Source organism: Phyllostomus discolor, chromosome 9 (assembly GCF_004126475.2).
Source record: "Phyllostomus discolor isolate MPI-MPIP mPhyDis1 chromosome 9, mPhyDis1.pri.v3, whole genome shotgun sequence".
NCBI lineage: Eukaryota > Metazoa > Chordata > Mammalia > Chiroptera > Phyllostomidae > Phyllostomus > Phyllostomus discolor.
Genome location: NC_040911.2, coordinates 67,842,474 through 67,862,509, shown reverse-complemented (window position 1 = coordinate 67,862,509; position 20,036 = coordinate 67,842,474). Strand labels below are relative to the sequence as shown.

The window sequence follows — 20,036 nt, the reverse complement described above, 5'->3', positions numbered from 1 at the left end:
AAAATGGGACAACTGTAATAGCATAATCAATAAAATATATTAAAAAAAGAAATTAGGCTCTTAATCTCAGGGAATATGGATGTCAAACATGCAAAAGAGATTTTCAAGTACTAGAGGCAGTGAATCTACCAAACCAGATTGTCAAAATGCACTGCCCAAAACATCAAAAGAATGGTTACTAAACAAGCGAGGAAACCAAACTGCCAAAAAAGCAAGACAAGCTGCCCAAGGGCCACAATTTCTTGGGGCTTTAATTCTCTATCTGGACTTGTCAGAATTTAAACCACATCACATGGAACAAGATGAGGAATGGGCCCATGAATGCGGATTTTCTAACACTGACCCTAATTCTATATGGAAGATCAACCTCATGAATCTTACTCCCTGAGGTTCTAGTATATCTCATCCTCAAACATGTATATGAATGGACTCATTATGGAAGGAATGCTTTAATGGACCTCATTAGGCCACATTTGAAGGGCCCTTATTTACAAAGGACCATTCAGGAGATTGTCCAAGCCTATCAGATATGTCCAAGCCTACAACAGTATGCGCCCCAACAGTAAAGGGAGTACAATATAAAGGGAAATGTCCATTTAAGGACTGGCAAGTTGGCTTTACACAGATGCCTAAAACTATGAGAAACTTTAAATCTTTATAGCTATTGTAGACACTTTTTCTGGATGAATTGAAGTATCCTCCACTAGAACTGAGAAGACAACTGAGATTGCAAAACTTCTAATCAAAGAAATAATCTCTAGGTTTGGACTTCCTCACAGCATTGAAAACAACGATGGATCAGCATGCACTTCAGAAACCTTCCAGAAAATAGGACAGGCACTATAGATTCAATGGAAACTACATGCATTTTGGAGACTCCAATCTATGGGGAAATGGAGAAAATGAACTACACAATAAAGAAGACCTTGGCAAACATTTGAAATGGGAATAGGTACTACCTATTGTCTCACTCAGGATTAAAGTAGCATCCCAAAGTGGGCTTAAATTAAGCCCTTTGAAAGTTTATGGGAGATCCCCCCAAGTTTCTGTTTTAGGAATACCCCCTTTGGATTTAGAACATGAATCAAAAAGCAAACAATATGTACAACATCTAGAGCAAAAACTACCAATTTTGCACAAGTTTGCTCATTGGAGGTCCACCTACCCATTTGATGAACCCTTACACCTGTTCCAACTGAGACACAGTCTTACTAATGACCTGGATGACTCAAGGCCCTAAATAGCAGTTAACTGAGCAATGGGCCAGTCCCCATGATGTCCTGCTGACAATACACTCTTCCTGAAGCTCATGGGAATCAAGCCTTAGATCTCTCACACAAGGATAAAGTGGGTGCTGCATGAGGAGAACTTGAATCTAGCTGCTGCTGTTGATACCAAAACGGAAAGCTGCACCTGCACTGCTGAGGGAGATTTAAAATTCTTCTTTCAAAGAGGAACAGCACCTCCCAAAGCTAAGTGACAATGTTACTCTTTATTTTATTCTCCATTTTCCAGAGAGTGGCTTCCTCAGCAAATTCTGCTTTTGGGTGTGCCACCCAATAGATCACAGGGATCCTTTCGTCTCTCCAGTTCTCTCTGAACTACCAGACATACTCCTCATTAAACACTTGAGTGACTGCACATTAGGTCTTACTTTGGAAGCCCAACTCCATCTCCTGAAATACGAAGCAGCCTACCAGCTTTACTTGTTCAGCAGTGCCAAAGTGTAGACACTGTGTATGCTGCCCTCTGAAGACAACAATCCTTCTCCCTCACATAAAGGCTTTCCTCCATTCCTGATCCCAACCCCCACCTTCCTTTAGTAGATAGTAAGAATGAACCCAGGGATAGGTAAGACTACGTCCTTTGACAGCAGGAAGTAATTACAGGAGATACCTTCATCCATTTGCCCACAGTTTTAGAAAGGTCCAGAGTTTTGAAGAGTGGGGGGGGGGGGGGGTTGTTACCATAGACAGTCAGAGTGCCGGGAAGTCTCCCCCATTAGCCAAGATGGCAGCAGGGGGAGGTTCTTACACTGAGTGTGCCAAAAGCTAGAAAAATGAATGGATACAGCCCAAGTGCACCAATAGCTAGAGATATGGATAGGGCCCCAGGCATGCCAATAGCTAGAAAGATAATTGGATAGGAAAAAAGCCCTCCCCTTCCTAACCCTATAAGAACCTCAGGCTTGAGCAAGAAGACTGAGATGGTCTTTGAGATGGGAGTCCACCATTCTCTCAGGTCTCACAACACCTGAATAAAACCTCTTTCCTTTTACACCAGCACCTGCCTCTAGTTTTTGTTGTGGTATACAGTCAAACCTCCATTTTGTTCAGTTGCATTCCTCCTAACAAGAGCCTAACAAGGTTCTCTACTTCCTATTAATTAATACTATTTTGCCTTTCTTCCTATATTATCATCACTTTTCTGTTTCATGCCTTATCTCAGCTGTCTAAAGCCATTCATGGTAATAATGGCCACAGGACAGAGAAAGCTCTATTCTAAATATACCTGATATTAGAGAGCCAGAAATCAGGCTGGTTCTCAATCCCATCCCTGTCTTCACAAATAAATTGCCCTTGTCCCTGGGTCAAGTGGAACATCACCTTCAAAAAGGGCAGTGTGCCATCCCTCCAGCCTATGGAGGCAGGGCTGAGGCTGAGTGGTTGGGCTTCCAATAAGCTGAGAGGTTGACCTGAACTATGGGTACAGGTGGCTGGTCCCTGATCCTCAGCAGGAGCCCAAAGCCACTCATAAAGTGTGGTCCCCTCACATGGAGCAGGAGCAGGGTGATGCCTGAACAAATGCTCCCCTCAATGTTGGGAGAATGACTGAGAAAGGTAATATAGCTTCACAAAGAAGCAAGAAAGGGAAATCCAGCCAAAGAGATAGGACCCTGTGTACCCAGTATAGGTCCAAACATTTCAAAACCCCTAAGGTACCTCATCAAGGCAAATGTAATTCATTTTCCAAATCAACTAGTCAAAGACTTAAAAGAAAACATAAGACTATTCTATCAAATGAATGATGAACATGTGAACATGAAATATGAACCAACTGGCCCAATTTCTATAGTAATATGAACTAAAAAGATAACAGGAAATTAATGTTCTTTAGTATATATTCCATTAAAATAATTGGGATAGGTGTTAGGGAAGACAGGACACTGGGAGGTTGGGGGGTGGTGAATACCATTGCTTCTTGAAAACATCCTACCATTATTGACTCAATAAACACATAGAAATGAATAAAGCTATGCTGCTAAAATACTAGGTGAGGTACGCAACAGAACAGGATAACAGAACACAGACATTTAAGAAAGATTTGCTGTCTCCTGACTCAAGCTCACTCACAGACTTGCTCTAGTTAAGAATGTTACTTGGAAATGTGCCCTTTTATAGCTCTACCATCCATAAGAATGGTTTTTGCCCTGAGAGTCACTAAAGTCCCAGGCTGAACCCCAGAATGAACATGTGAAGAGACCTACGCTCAACCTGAAGCAAGGAGCCAAACCCAGTTGTACTGTAGTGTAAACAGAACCACTCAGCTAAGACAATATACATCAGTCAACCTTTAATCAATTCAACAGAAGCATGAGCAAGAATAAATGCTGGTGTAAGTCACTGAAATCTGAAATGTTTTGTCATGTAGCCTTGTGGCAATAACTAACTGACACAGATGACTTCCCCAAATGGACTCCATAAGCCACTTAAAGATTGCCTTTCTCTGCAAGGTCATAAAGAAATAAAGCTACTTACCAGGTTCACCTTTTTTCTTTGAACCAGACTTCTTCTTTGCTGGAGCTTCTTGCTTTGGTGCCTCCTGGCTCTGAACCATATCTGCATTTTTGCTCTGGCTAGGAGTTGACTCTGACTTTTTACTCTGATTGGCAGATGCATCCACCTTTTTGCCCTGGTTGGGGGACCCTTCTGACTTTTTGCCCTGATTTGGAGTTCCCTCTGCCTTCTTGCCTTGATTAGGGGCTCCCTCTGCTTTTTTCCCCTGGTTTGCAATACTTTCTGCCTTTGTGCCCTGATTAGCAACTAAATCTGCCTTTTTGCCCTGATTCTGAGCCCCCTCAACTTTTTTGCCCTGATTCTGGGCCCCCTCTGCCTTTTTGCCCTGATTCTGGGCCCCATCTACCTTTTTGCCCTGGTTGAGGGCCCCCTCAGGCTTTTTGCCTTGGTTCTGGGTCCCCTCCACCTTTTTGCCCTGGTTCTGAGCCCCCTCCACCTTTTTGCCCTGGTTCTGAGCCCCCTCCGCCTTTTTGCCCTGATTCTGAGCCCCCTCTGCCTTTTTGCCCTGGTTCTGAGCCCCCTCCGCCTTTTTGCCCTGGTTCTGAGCCCCCTCTGCCTTTTTGCCCTGGTTGGGAGCACCCTCTGCCTTTTTGCCCTGGTTGGGAGGCCCCTCTGCCTTTTTGCCCTGATTCTGAGCCCCCTCTGCCTTTTTGCCCTGGTTGGGGGTCCCTTCTGCCTTTTTGCCCTGGTTCTGGGCCCCCTCTGCCTTTTTGCCCTGGTTGGGGGTCCCTTCTGCCTTTTTGCCCTGGTTCTGGGCCCCCTCTGCCTTTTTGCCCTGATTCTGAGCCCCCTCTGCCTTTTTGCCCTGGTTGGGGGCCCCCTCTGCTTTTTTACCCTGGTTGGAGGTGCCCTCTGCCTTTTTGCCCTGGTTGGGGGCCCCTTCTGCCTTTTTGCCCTGGTTCTGAGCCCCCTCTGACTTTCTACCCTGGTTGGGGGTTCCCTCCACCTTTTTGTTCTGATTTTGAACAATTTCTACTTTTTTGCCCTGATTGGGGCTTCCCTCTGCCTTTTTGCCCTGGTTGGGGGCCCCCTCTGCTTTTCTACCTTGATTCTGGATCCCCTCCACTTTTTTGCCCTGGTTGGGGGTCCCCTCTGCCTTTTTGCCCTGGTTCTGGCCCGTCTCTGACTTTTTGCCCTGGTTCTGGGTCCCCTCTGCCTTTTTGCCCTGGTTCTGGGTCCCCTCTGCCTTTTTGCCCTGGTTTGACACCCCTTCTACCTTTTTGCCCTGATTTTGGGCCCCTTCTGCCTTTTTGCCCTGGTTGGGAGTTCCCTCTGCCTTTCTGCCCTGGCTGGAAGTTCCCTCTACCCTTTTGCTCTGGTTCGGGGTCCCTTCTGCCTTTTTTCCCTGGTTCTGGGACCCCTCTGCCTTTTTGTTCTGCACAGTATTTGTGGCTGAGGTACTGGACTTGGCTCCCACTGGGGGCACAACCACCATAGGCACCTCCTTAGGAGCAGTTTCCAAGATGGCAGCCTTTGAGGCAAGAACCTGGATAGAATTCACTACAGAACTGACTGCTGGTTCCACCTTTGCTACTTTTTTCTCCTTCTTCTTTTTGTCCTTAGGGGAGGAGGCCAGCTTCTCTTGGGGCATGGCTGGTACTGTGGCTATAGGGGTTATGACCACAGAGGGATGGACTGGGGTTGGAGCCACAGCCACTGCAGGTGCCCTCACTGGGTCTTTGAGGAGGATGGTCATGTTGGGGGCTGGCTCATGGTCAGGTATCTTCCCATTGGGTTTCTCCTCCTTTTTCTTGGTCTTTCCTTTTTTCTCTACTGTTTTCTCCTTCTTTTTCTTCTCCACTTTCTGGTGATGAGTTTTTGCCATTTCTTTGCGCTGATTGGCCAGAGCTTCTTCGTATGATGTCTCCTTCATGGAGAAGGTTGACACCAGGAAGATGCCAATGGCGGAAACAACCATGAATCCACCAAAGACTACAACCCCCAAGGTTTGAGTGTCGTAAATGTCCATTCTGGCTTGCTTTCTGTTACCTGCCAAACACATACACATAGATTACCTTTTGCAGAAACAAAGACATTTAGTTCCCAGCCCCACCCCCACCATCAAACTTAAGGTTTCACTGATTCTTAAAACTGACAAAGTCAAAGAAGAAACAAATCCAGGCAATCTCTGATGTCATACATTCTTAGCTGCTCCTACTTAGAACTGAATAATTTTTAAGCAAGATATGAACAGTCCTTTTCAGTGCCAGCAGATACAAAACACTGGAAAGATGTCAGAGTGCAGGTCTGTACTTATGGAATATGATGCGCTGGAAACTGAGAAACTTTGATCACAATTCAAATATTCCCCACAGCAGGAATTAAACATGTACATGTGCACAAGTACAGGCCAGATGCAAAAAAATTGGGAGTGATGAGGACTGTGGCAAAAATGTTCCACTAAATTAGGGAACTAGTGTCAACTAGCCATACCTGACTCGCCATAAACCTTTTTTACTCAATGTAAAATTGACAAAGGTTTTTTTTAAAGAATTTATTTATTTATTTTTAGAGAGGGGAGGAAGGGAGAAAGAGAGAGAGAGAGAAACATGAATGTGCAGTTGCTGGGGGCTGTGGCCTGCAACCCAGGCATGTGCCCTGACTGGGAATCGAACCTGTGGTGCTTTGGTTCGCAGCCCATGCTCAGTCCACTGAGCTACGCCAGCCGGGGCAAAATTGACAAAGTTTAAAAAATACCATGTAAGTCTGATATAGTAGGCAGATAAACATGAGCAGAGTAGGAACGATAAACCAGACATGAAAGGTCACCAGAGCAAAAAGCCCTAGGTGCCTAGTACCAGACTATTTTAAGGTAGAACCTTGCCCCCAGGGTGACCCGTTTCATATAGCTGGTCATGTGGTTCAGACCCTCCCCTGACCTTTCCTCACCTGGCACGTCCCTACTCAAGCAGTAGACTCCCTTCAGAGGAGGAACAAGGGGACCAGAGAAAAGCCTCATACAACTCCCATACAAGTCCTTGCATGACCACTCCCTTAAGCATTAAGCCCCCAAGACAATGAGGTTCTGACCTACATCAAATAATCTTAGCCTAGGGCCTACTGATCACAGAGACAGAGTTTGGGTCAAACTAGAGATAAACATCTAGGCCTCAGTCCTGTTTCAGCTCCAAGCCTAGAAAAACAGCAAGGCCAGGTAGGGTGATGACATGGCTGACGTCAGGACCAGATGCCATGACTACCATTCCCCTCCCAGGGGCCGACCAATCAGTACAGACCACGATCCTGAAAAGACACACCTGGAAAACCGATGAATATTCTACTGAGATCCTCCAGAGACTTTCCATAAAAGTCCTTAAAACTCAGCTTGTGTGCTCTCTCTCTTTTCCCCACCCTCTTCTTTCCTCAGGCACATTCCTGGCCAGGCCTTTTCTTCCCCCTTTCTTCCCTGAAGGCATGTACCCTTGCTTTCTTTCTTCTAAGTTCCAAGGGCCTCTCTTTTGCTCTGGAATTTGTTTCCTGAGTCCACACAACCTAGCTGGCTCACTTCTTCCACAGCTCACTTCCTCTACCTCTATGACTTTCTAAATAAACTTTGGCTTGTATTTGAGTCTTGGTTCTGAATTTTTACTAGCCAAACTCATGGACAGAGGTCTAACATCTGGTGCCGTTTGCCATTAACAAGCCAGACCAAACACTTCTGCAGGCTTTCAGCAGCATGCATTCTGGCCAGAGGGTCCTGATGTGCTATCTCAACTCTGTCACCTCCCTATTTCCCCATGCTGGTAAATACAACTGCCCAAGGTCAGGAAGGAAAACTTTTCATTACTAGTCTAAAAACTGACCAAGAATTTGGTGAGGAAAAAAAAAGGTCTTTGCCAGTGATAGCTGCTTAAGAGTTATGGAACCCCAAATTCACACATTATAAAGCAGGAGGTATCAGTCTTGGGAGGCCCACAAAAGACCCCAGGTTTAGAATGTCACATCTGGGTGCTACAAAGAGGAAGTGAGGACAGTGTCATTAGGCCCAATCTTCACCCCAGAGAGAGGGCCCTTTGCCTGGTAACACATTCCAAACCAAGAGGAAAAAACATCCCTTCTCATTGCCCATGCACCAAAGTCCAAAGGGTCAGAGGCAGGCTGGTCCACACTTTCCTGGCTGACAGGCCAGGCTAGGTTTGACTTCACTGAGGAACTCCAAGGTTTATTTATTTGGATACAATCAACTTATATCAACTAATTTTGATATTATTATAACATTCCCAGCCCTGTGAACTAGAATGAGAAATAGAGCCTAGCTCCCTATAGAGAGGATCAGTGGTGTAATTAGCGAACAGAATGTGAATGTATTAGGTGGGTAATGTATCAGGTGGGTAAGGGAAAGCGGAAAGGGGTAGAAGAGGAGCAGGGGAGGTGTATACCCTTCCCTAGCATAATGCCCCAAAATCTCTAGACACAGCATCCAGGTCAGGTCCAGGATTGTCAGTGGCTTAGAAGTTGAGATTTCTCTTCCAGAGGGAGTGGGAGACGGAAACAAGAGTAGGAATTTCTAAACAATCTTGAAATCTGAATTTCAACCTTAGGCATTTTAAAGAAGGAACACAGAACAGAGATTGTTTTAAATGGCTCAGCATTATGTTCTAAGAAAAATCACTGTCCTCTCAGAACAAGCACTTTCTTTCTTATGTGAGAGCGAAGCATTAACTGGCTGCCTCCCATACGCACCTGGACCTGGGATTGTATATGCCTAGACCAGGTATCAAACTCACAACTTAGGTACCTGCCCCAACCAGGAACTGAACCCACAAACCTTCAACTACAGGACTACACTCCAACCAACAGAGCTACATCAGAGGCACAAGCACACTATTTCGTAGTGCTTTTCTAATAAAACCCTTGCAGGAAGATGGTTTAATGTGCTCCTGACAAAAACTTCACACATGTGCTCTTTGTGGTGGTAACTCCATCAGCTACAGCTGTGATGCTGCTCCTAGCCTATATCCCTGGGTCTGCCAAACTAAGTCAAACTCTTCATTCCAGTCGGAACCTCTGAGATGGGCTCATGGAACCTTCAACCTAGGCAAGTGGACCATGACCTCTGGTAGGTTCCAACATCATAATCCACAGCTAGGGTGCCCTCATTTATGAGGGTCGACAGAGTATGTCCCAAAGTAGTCCTTTCAGGAACACACTCACAAGCTAAGTGTCGAAAAGGAACCTGTGCCTTGCTAAGCCTTGGAGGGCTCCATGGGGTGGGAAGGCAGGGACAAGAAGCCTTGAAATGGGCTATGGTCAACCTCCATTTCTTGGTGGGCATCCACCAACTTAAACTCCAGTCCTCACAAGGACCTCTCAGAATTTTACCAATGGACACATTCGGGTACAAAAACTTATTATAATCACTACATTCAGTCTATTCAGATGACAAAATTCCTCTGAAACACCCCTTCTCCAGAAGCAGCAAAATACCAGGGGCCTGAGTCACCCTGAACAAGTCTCCATTAAGCTCCAAGTGGCTTCCCGACAACTCTGCACTTGAGAGGTGTTCTCTCATGGAGCTGCAGGTCACCAGGCTGCTACAAAGTAGGATCTGTCCCTGTCAACCACTGTGGGGCCTATGCAGCCTCGTGGTTTAGGCAAAAAGAAAACAAAGTTGAAAAATTAGCCTTGAATCTTTCTGAAGTTAGGCAAACATGGAATACAAAAATATACTCTCTGTTGGAAGCACAGAATCGAGAAAGGCTAGCTTGGGAGAATACTTCCCTCAGCTGCACACCCAAGTGTATGTTTGGCAGCAGTGCAAATGTATCTTCCCAACTTACGCAGAATGGATTGCTCTAAAAAGAAATTATATCCCCACCACTAATTCCTAGGTCAGCATTTTTTTAAAAGAAAATTTTCACAGGAAAATAAAAAGCCCTAACCTTAAGGAGTAATACACTGAAACATGTAGTCTAAGGCCATATCACCACAAACAGCAAAGAAATGTAAGTGAAAGTCAGCCTTCCTGCTGTCCTGCAGGGTGAGCTTGGGTAGGAACACCATGGGAGATGCCTGTTTTACGGGAATGTAAAGCACAAAGTGCTTGCATGATCAGCATTCAGGGTGCTTTGTTTCTGAATTCCCCACTGGGCTTCCCATAGGCCATGCCCAGGTTGGCAAACAAGGTATATGCTGGCCCATATTCTATATCTGGGCTGACCATAAAGCACCTACATTCTGTCAATTTTGGACACTTCTATGAAAATTTACTTTTACTTACTATTGCTAGTACTCTTAAAGTGTAAAGTAGAAAGGCAAAGGCCCGTAAAGGAAGGAACCAAGAGGCCACCCAGAGGCTCAGGGACCACTCACTCCCAGGCTCAGCTGGCTCAAACTCACTGGCCCACCTTGAAAGTCCTGAGAGAATGGCTTTTCTTCTGTTCCTAGAGGGTAAAGATTCAAGGAAGAAAAGTAAGTGGAGGTCCTGGCCAGTGTAACTCAGTTGGAGCATTGTCCCATAACCAAAGGGTTGCAAGTTCAACTCCCAGTCAGGGCACATAACTAGGTTGCGGTTTGATCCCCAGTCCAGGCACAAATAGGATACAACCAATCAAGGTGCCTCTCTCACAACAATGTTTCTCTCTTCCTTCTTCTCTCTCTAAAAAGCAATAAAGAAAATGTCCTTGGGTGAGGATTAAAAAAAAAGTAGAAACCCCAAATTCTTCAGACATGGGGTACATCTGCTAACTTATATGGCCAGACCAATCTAGTCCAGTTAGGCCAGTTCAGTGCAATCTGGCAATTGGGATGACATAGGTTTTGCAAAAGAACCCTCAACAGTACCCTCAGGGCTGGGCGCTATCACCAACCAGCTCTCCTGCTGTGGGCCATGTGTGGGCTCTTGGAGAAAGCATGGGGCAGGAGTGTGCTGAAGGATGAGGTGTCATAGAGAACAAGTCCCCAGATATATTTCCTGGGCACAAGATGACCTATCAGTAAGGTGCAAACCTAAAACAGAATGACAATGAAACAGAGGTCCTAACAAATATGATTGTATCAGTATCACTATCTAATACACAAAAGATTAAGAAAACTATTGTGAGCATCCATTTACCTACCACCCTACCTTTGATAAAGGTTTATCATATCCAAACATTTCACATTTACTTCTGATACTCTTAAAAATTTCTCTCTTGCTCTCTGTCAGCACCTGGGATGTGTCACTTAGCACCTCCACATGTTTACACTTACATTATAAACATTATATCTCCTCTAATAAAGTACCATGTAACTCTGAGTAATGATGAGTGCTGTATAAATAACACTACTGCCCTGGGTCAGTGTGGCTCTGTTGCTTGGAGCATCATTCCTTGGCCGAAAGGTTGTGGGTGTGATTCCCAGTCAGGGCGCATGACTGAGTTGTGGGTTTGCTCCCTAGTCCAGGCACATACTGGAGGCAATTGATCGATGTTTATCTCTCGCATTGATGTTTTTTCTTTTTTAAAGATTTTATTTATTTTTTGAGAGATGGCAAGGGAGGGGTAAGAGAGAGGGAGAGAAACATCATTGTGCAAGAGAAACATCAGTGGGTTGCCTCTCACTTGACCCCAATGGGGTACCTGGCCTGCACCCGGGCATATCCACTGACCAAGAATCGAACAGGTGACTTTTCAATTTGCAAGACAACTCCCAACACACTGAGCACACCAGCCAGGGCTTGCATTAGTGTTTCTCTCCCTTCCTTTCTCTCCAAAAAGGAATAAAAAAATGTCCTCGGGTGAGGATTATAAAATATACATATGTAATATATATATAAATACTGCAGGTATTATCAGGCAACATTTTTTAAAACCTGAACTTAGTTTTTGAGATATATATAAATACACATAGCTTTAGTTCATTTTAATTCCTATATTATGTGCAGTAAATAGACCACAAATGGAAATGGGTCCACACTCCTATAACAGGCACTTAGGCTTTAAAAACTTACACTATTCACACAAAACTAGAGTGTGACATATCCCCCAAGTTCCCTGTGCTCATGTACAGCTTTCTCTATGATACATGTAGAACTAGACCGACCAGGTCACAGAGTAGGCACGGCTATGCCAGATGCTGCCAAACTGCTCCCCAGAGGGGCAGGGCCGACTGAGAAGGGCCTGCTTTCATCCACATCCCTACCAACATGTGGTCAAACGTGAGATATGGCACCAATCAAATGAATGTGACATGGCACCTTGTTACTAGCCCTTCAGATTACTTCACTGTGTCACTTACTGTTCATATCCTTTGCTCATTTTTCTAACAGTTTTTTTTCCTGTTTGTAGGTGACTTACATATTTGGATATTAATAATTTTTTAGATGTGTCAAAGTCTGTGGTTTCTCCTCCAGCCAATGTATAATGTTTTTTGATATCAACTACTATACTATTAATGTCCAATTTACTAATATTTGCCTTATGGTTTGTTGTTCTTATTCATAGCTAATATCTCTGAGTCATAAGGAGAATATTCATTTTTTTCAAGGAAAAAGGTGTCACTATCCTTTAAATTAAAAGTTACTCATTTACATTACATAAAGGCAATACATTCCTATGGGTCAAAACTCATACAGAGTGAAAATCTCCCTTATATCCAACTCCCACACGCCCAGGTTCCAACCATTGGGATGGCAGACAACCATTATGACAGAAGTCATTTCACGGTTTAGAAGTTATTTTCTTCTAAAAACCTCAGTAATGCTTTTCGTAGGTATTTTTTTTTAATCACCTGGGATTTGCTCTGGCATATAACAGGAAATAGTGATATAACTTTTCCCTATCAGTTTAATTATCCACACCATTTCCTGACTGTTCTATCTCTCCCTCCACATTGCTCCCTGCAATTATAGGTTACCTCTGTCCTAACAAGTCTGAAATATGCCTGGATCTGTTACTGGACTCCATACTTTGTTCTACCAGTATATTTATCTATGCCCTGCACCACTACCCCATTTTGGCCTATGCATTCTCTCCAAAAATTCTACTGAGGCTTTTATTTGAATCACACTGAATTTACAGATGAACGTAGGGAAAACTGACATTGTACATTATAGGAGGTTTTCCTTTTTTAATCCTCACCTGAGGATATGTTTATCAATTTGAGGGATGGGGAATAGGAGAGAGAGGGGAATGGAGAAAGATGGAGAAAGACAAACCAAGATGGAGAGAGACAGAGGAAAGAAGGGAAGGAGGAGGGATGGTGGGGGAGAGGGAGAGGGAGAGAGAGAGAGAGAGAGAGAGAGAGAGAAACATCAATGTAAGAAAGAAACATCAACTAGTTGTCTCCCCATAAGCAGCACCCCAATCAGATACTGAGCCCACAACCTAGGTATGTGCCCTGACCTGGAAACAAACCCAGAACTTTTTGGTGTACAGGAAGACACTCCTACCATTGAGCCACTTGGCCAGGGTCACTATGGAAGTTACTCATCAATGAGCATAGTAATGGTATAGTTCTACATTCTTTTAAACTTATAAATAGCCCTATAAAAGTCTTACCCATTTTTTTGTTAAGATTATTGTTATTTTTAAAATACTAAAAAAGATATCTTTTGTAAATTACTTTTCCTATTTCTAGCTATAGACAACCAGCAAAATTATTCCTTTTTGCACCTGTCATTTACCCAGATATTATGCTAAAACTACTGTCAAATCTAGAAGTTTGTAGATTCTCTTGAATTTTCTTTGTTTAAAGAAAATCACCTATGAGAAAAGACAATGTTGTTTCTCGCTTTTTAAGCCATATTCTTTCCTGTCCCTTTTTCTTGTCTTACAGAGCTCTGCAGCAGTGTTGAACAGCGTGAGATAGGGAGCTTCCTGGTCTCATCCCTGAGTTTGTTGCTACTTCTATTGTTTAACTATTAGATGTTGCATTGATCATGGTTTTTTAATTGAAGCACTTTCTCAGGTTAAACTATCTTACATTCCTAATTACCTTTTCTTAACAATTAGATACTGAATTTTAGCAAATGCTTTTTCTTTATCACTTGGCATTTTCTCTTATCTGAAATGGGTTGAAATGCAGTAATATATATTAACTCAAAGATGGTTCTTATGCTATAAACACTTCTTGATGGTAAGCCTTTTCTTTTTTAATGTATCACTGTATTTGCTTTGCTCACATTTTTAAATAAGATTTCCATGTACGCTTTTAAGTGAAAAGAGTTAGAGGTCATTCTCAGACTTTTCTTATATAGTCTTGGTAGCAAGGTCATTTGAGTCTCATAAAATGAGCTAAGGATCATCCCTTTCACCCTGTTCTTGACAGGTTTGGAAGAACTTGCCTGTAAAAATGTCAGGATCTGATGTTTCAAGATCTGTTCTTGGAGGGAAGTAAGGAGTAAAGAGCTGATTTTTTTAAATATATTTTATTGATTATGCTATTACAGTTGTCCCATTTCCCCCCTTCACTCCCCTCCACCCTTTATACCCTCTCCCACCCATATCCCCCTCTTTAGTCATGTCCATGTGTCATACTTATAATAAGTTCTTTAGCTTCTACATTTCCCATACGATTCTTACCCTCCCCCTATCTATTTTCAACCTACCATTTACGCTACTTATTCTCTGTACCTTTTCCCCCTCTCTCCTCCTCCCACTCCCCTGTTGCTAACCCTCCATGTGACCTCCATTTCTGTTGTTCTGTTCCTGTTCTAGTTGTTTGCTTAGTTTCTTTTGGTTGTGCTTTAGGTGTGGTTGTTAATAATTGTGAGTTTGCTGTCCTTTTACTATACATGTTTTTTCTTTATCTTCTTTTCTTAGATAAGTCCCTTTAACATTTCATAAAATAAGGGCTTGGTGATGATGAACTCCTTTAACTTGACCTTATCTGAGAAGCACTTTATCTGCCCTCCCATTCTAAATGAAAGCTTTGCTGGACAGAGTAATCTGGGATAGAGGTCCTTGTCTTTCATGACTTGGAATACTTCTTTCCAGCCCCTTCTTGCCTATAAGGTCTCTTTTGAGAAATCAGCTGATAGTCTGATGGGAACTCCTTTGTAGGTTACTGTCCCCCTATCTCTTGCTGCTTCTAAGATTCTCTCCTTCATTTTTACCTTGGTTAATGTAATTATGATGTGCCTTGGTGTGTTTCTTATTGGGTCCAACTTCTTTGGGGTTCTCTGTGCTTCCTGGGTTTCCTGGAAGTCTATTTCCTTTGCCAGAATGGGGAAGTTCTCCTTTATTATTTGTTCAAATACATGTTCAATCTGTTGTTTTTCCTCTTCCCTTTCCGGTACCCCTATAATTCAGATGTTGGAACGTTTAAAGATGTCCTGGAGGTTCCTAAGCTTCTCCTCGTTTTTTTGAATTATTTCTTCATGCTTTCCTGTTTGGTTTTTTTCTTCCTTCTGGTCCACTCTATTGTTTTGAGTCCCAGTTTCCTCCCCATCACTATTGGTTCTCTATGCATCTTCCTTCATCTCTTTTATGGTAACCTGCATTTTTTCATCTAATTTGTGTCCAAAATCAACCAATTCTGTGAGCTTCCTGATCAACAGTGTTTTGAACTGTGCATCTGATAGATTGGCTATCTCTTGGTCACTCAAAAGGATGAGCCCTAGGGCATTGATCTGTTTTTCTGTTTGAGACATATTTCTCTCTCTCTCTCTCTTTTTTGGTCTGGTTGCTCCTGTTACAGTGAGGGGCAGAGCCTTAGGTGTTCACCAGGGCTGGGCACCCCAGTCGCTAGATTGTGACATTGCATGTGGGGGTGGGGGCGGGGGCGGGAGGGAACAATGGCTGTAGCTCCGTTCTCCTGGGACCTCAGTCCCTTCCCTGGGATCCTGGGCTGCACGCTCTGCCCCGGTCCACAATAGCCGCCTCACTGGGTCTGCCAGCTGCCACTTGTGTGCTCAGGGTCAACCCACTGCAATCCTGCGTGCCCCAGATGCCTTACGTGCTCCCGGTTGCCTTATGCGCCCACTGCTCTCTGCTCTCCGCACTGCGACCCGTGCTGCAACCCACACCCGGCTGCTCCTCTCTGCCCTTCCTACTGGTCTGGATGAACGGGTCTACTTCAACCTCTTGGCTGTCCGACTTCCATTCAGATAAATTCTCTGTCAGTTCTGGGTGTTACTCTGCCTCTCAATTGTTGTTCTAATCTTGGTTGTGCATGGAGGTACAGTGCGTCCACCTATGCCTCCATAATGCTGGAAGTCTCAAAGAGCTGATTTTTAATTGCTTGATTCAATTTTTTCCAGTTTCAAGATATAATTGACATACAGCATTGCGTATACACCTAATGATTTGACTTAGATATACCATGAAATGACTACCACAGTAAGTTTAGTTAATATCCTTCATCATGTATAAATACAAAAACAAAACAAAGGAATTTTTTTCTTGTGACGAGAACTCTTAGGATTTATTCTCTTTACTTTCATATGTATCATATAGCAGTGTTAACCACAGTCACCATCATGTTGCATATTACATCCCTAGCACTTTTTTATCTTACAACTGGAAGTATGTACCTTTTGACCACTTTCTTCCAATTCCCCCTCTGCCAATGGTCACCACAATCTGCTCATTCTTCTGTGAGATGAGCTTTTTTGGGGGTTAAGATTTTATACATAAGTGAAATCTTACAGTATTTGTCTTTTTCTGATTTATTTCACTTAGCACAATGCCCTCAAGGTCCATCCATGTTGTTGTAAAAAGCAGTTCCCCCTGTGTATGGCTAAATAACCTCCCACTGTGTGTTTGTATGCATCCTACAGCTTTTTACCTATTCATCTGCTGATGGACACTTAGGTTGTTTCATGTCTTGGTTATTATAAATTGCTGATTCAATTTCAATGAGAACTCCTGAGTCAGCTTTTGGGTTTGTGATCCAGTCTATTGTATTTTGCCATGTATAATGCACATTTCTATGCCCAAATTTTTGAAGGAAAATGAGGATGAGCATTATACATGGATAGTACCTGAAATAATTTGTATCTGTTCTTGTGTTTTGTAATTATTTGTTATATAAAATTTCTTGTACCATAATGTGTCCAAAAATAAATGCTAAAATTCCTTTATAATACAAAAAAACAAGTATCTAAATATAAATAAATAAATAATTAAATTAAAAAATTAAAATGAAAGATTTTTTTTTTCCCCTGAAAGTTTGGGCAAAAAACGTAAGTGCACATTATACACAGGAGTACATTAAGCACAGCAAAATATGGTATATGATTCTCATTATTCTTTCATCCAGCCTCTACTGGTTTATTTTGTTCTTACCTCTTGATGTCACATTTGTTAATTTTCAGGATTTTCTTTTTTCTTGTAGCATATCTTTAAAGTAATAAATTTCCCTCTAAGTACTGCTGTAGCTTCACCTTACAAGGTTCAATTGTAAGTATTTTCTAATTCCCATATGATCTCTTAGACTCGTGAGGTGTCAATGTCCTTAACCTTCCAAGCACACATCAGGGTTGAATTACCATTGATAATCCCTCATTTAACTGCACAGTCATAAGAGAATCTGATCTGTATGAGCCATAAAAATAATTTTTTACATGACCCAGGGTGGACTCATACACACGTATGTGCATATGTATGCAGATACACACATAAATAAAACTTCAGTGAAACAATAACTCAGTATTAATACATGGGATACATTGGTATTTGCTATGCCATCAAAAAATTTTAAAAAGTTTTTCACAACCAACTAAATTGAGTTTGAGGATCACAATACTTTGAAAAACACTGATTTAGATTACAATATTTGATGAGTTTTGCTAGATTGTGGTTAATCTTTATAAATACATGTGTACTCTATGGAGTGAAGGGTCCCATGTTTATCTTTATAGATTGTGGTCAATTTTTTTTATCCTTACCCAAGGACATTTTTTTCATTGCTTTTAGAGAGAGAGAAAGGGAGAGAGACAGAGAGAAAAACACTGATGAGAGAGAGAAATATCAATTGGTTGCCCCCCATAGTGGAGATCCTACAAACCCTGACCAGGGATTGAATCCACAACCTCTTGTTATACTGCCAATCCTCCACCCCAGCCACACCAGCCGGGGTGACTATGGTCAATTTTTATAAATACATACGTCCTCTATGGAGTGAAGGATTTCACATATATCCTGAGTTTGAGCTTAATAACCTTTTATAGCCCTGACCAATGTAGCTTAGTTGGAGCGTCATCATAACAGAAGAGCTGAAGGTCTGACTCCCTGCCAGGGCACAGGCCTCGGTGGCAGGTCTGATCCCGGTCCAGGCTCAATTGGGCCACATGCTACAGTCAACCAAGACAACCAATCGATGTTTCTCTATAGCATCCATATTTCTCTCTCCCTCATCTTCCCTCCAAAAGCAAATAAAAAAATGTCCTAAGGCAAGGATAAAAAAAGTAAAAAAAAAAAAAATTTGTTATGGAACCATACTAATTTTTTTTGCCTGTTTAATCTAATAGCTATTGAGAGCTTTAAAAATCTCCTACCATGTGGGGAGTGGGGATGGCTGGCATGGGGTGGAGTGGTGGAGTAAAATGGAGGTAATTGTACTGAAACAACAATTAAATAAAAAAATAAAATAAAAATCCCTTACTATAAACATGAACTTACCAATTTCTCCTGGTATCTGTCAATCTGTGCTTTATTTGGAAGCCAACTCATTAGGTGAACATGAGATCAGAACTGTTACATCTTCCTGACTAAGTAGCTGCTATTTTCCACCTATTATATAGTGACCGTCTTTATATCTACAATGAATTTTTTTCATTAAAATGTAGTATGTCTAATTACAAGTTATACCAACTTTTGGAGGGTTAATATTAGCCTACAATCATTTTCTATTCTTTAGTTTCAAACCTTTCCATGTTCATATATTTTAAGTAGAACTCTTAAAAATAGCACATAGTTCGATTTTAAGACCAGTATGTCAATTTGTCTTTTTAACTGGTATATTTAGTTCATTGATATCTATTGTGATACCTTGTATAACTGGACTAGTTTATACCCTGATTTTGTGATTCCTACTCAACTCATGATACTACTTCTTTGCTTCCCCACCCCTCCTTTTTTTGCATTCTATTGGACTACTTAAGTTATATATTCCCTTTTCCTCTATGGTGTTTAGAAGGTATACATTCCACTTCTATTTTTTAGTGAAACTAAAATTACAATTAAAATGATTTTTCCCCACACATTTTCCTAACAAACATATTTGACCTCATTTCACTGATGCCTCTAGTCACTTCCCCAAAAGAACTGCAGAAGGCTTGAAGTCTAGTACCCTTCCATCTGACTGAACTCCTGTTCCACCATGGTGCACCCCTTCCCCCTCACTCCATCACACACACTAGGACTTTTTAAGTTGTTTTGTTCCAAACGGCTCATGTTTAAATTATCCAAATGTTTACCAATTTATTTGCTCATCACTGTTTCTTGCATCTCATTCCCTTCTTTTGGTATCTTCCTAAAGTATATCCTTGACCAGTTCTTTCAGCAAGGACTTCTTTAAAAACTTTCTGAGTCCTTACAACCCTAAAGAAACTGAATGGATTTAACTGAGTATGGAATTCCATGCTGACAGTTATTTTTTCTCACTGCTTGAAGATATATTTTGTCTTCTAGCTTTTGGGGGAGGGGAGTGTAGGGGGGCATAGTTACTGCTGAGAAACATGCTGTCAATTTGTCATTTTTTGTACCTTTTAAAAAACCTGTTATGACTATTAAGTTCCATGTATGGGGTTCTGAGGATTCAACAAAAATAGTTCTTGGTGTGTAATTATTTTTATTTATCTTATTCAGGCTCATTGTGTTTTCTGAGTTTGAAGAGTCATGTTTTTCATTTAATCTGGAAAACCCCTGACCGCTTAGTTATTTGTAAAATTTCTTATATCTGTTTCTTTGTGATAGAATTAATTAGAGCTCAATCTCTCTGTGCTCCCATCTAGGAAAATTTCTCAGATGTGTTCCACTTCACCAATTATCTCTTCAGCTGAATCTAACCAACTTTATAATTAGTCCTTTAACTTACTCTGTTTTTTCAAGTCATCCTGGTTTTTATCCTAGTATTTTTTCCCATTGATTTTTTTTTCACTACCTACTTTTATGCCTTCAATAATGATTCTGTGTCATATCTCTGTTAGGACTGTAGCAGTGGCAATCCTGTCTGGGCTGAGCTGTGGAGTGATCTCTACAGAGCTGTTTTATCTTTGCTTAGGACTTACTTTTTTATGACCAGTATGGACATCCTGTTACAAATCCTCAATAGACTTTGCCTCCTCCCCTGCCTCAGGACAAACCAGATAATTCC

General features: G+C 42.0%; 1 protein-coding gene across 42 annotated transcripts in view; it reads right to left on the bottom strand.

Moving 5' to 3' along the window:
- The window catches only part of RRBP1 (ribosome binding protein 1), a 77,785-nt gene that overhangs the window by 43,635 nt on the left and 14,114 nt on the right, over nucleotides 1-20,036 (bottom strand). For 6 of the 42 annotated variants that reach the window (XM_028523518.1, XM_036009510.1, XM_028523520.2 and 3 more), the window contains one exon: nucleotides 3,759-5,786. In XM_028523518.1, the coding sequence (XP_028379319.1) occupies nucleotides 3,759-5,766 (2,008 nt within the window). In that variant the 5' untranslated portion in view covers nucleotides 5,767-5,786. Of the gene's footprint in view, nucleotides 1-3,758; nucleotides 5,787-20,036 lie in introns of those variants that run through there. The other 36 variants (XM_036009524.1, XM_036009527.1, XM_036009521.1 and 33 more) reach the window with 35 other exon arrangements.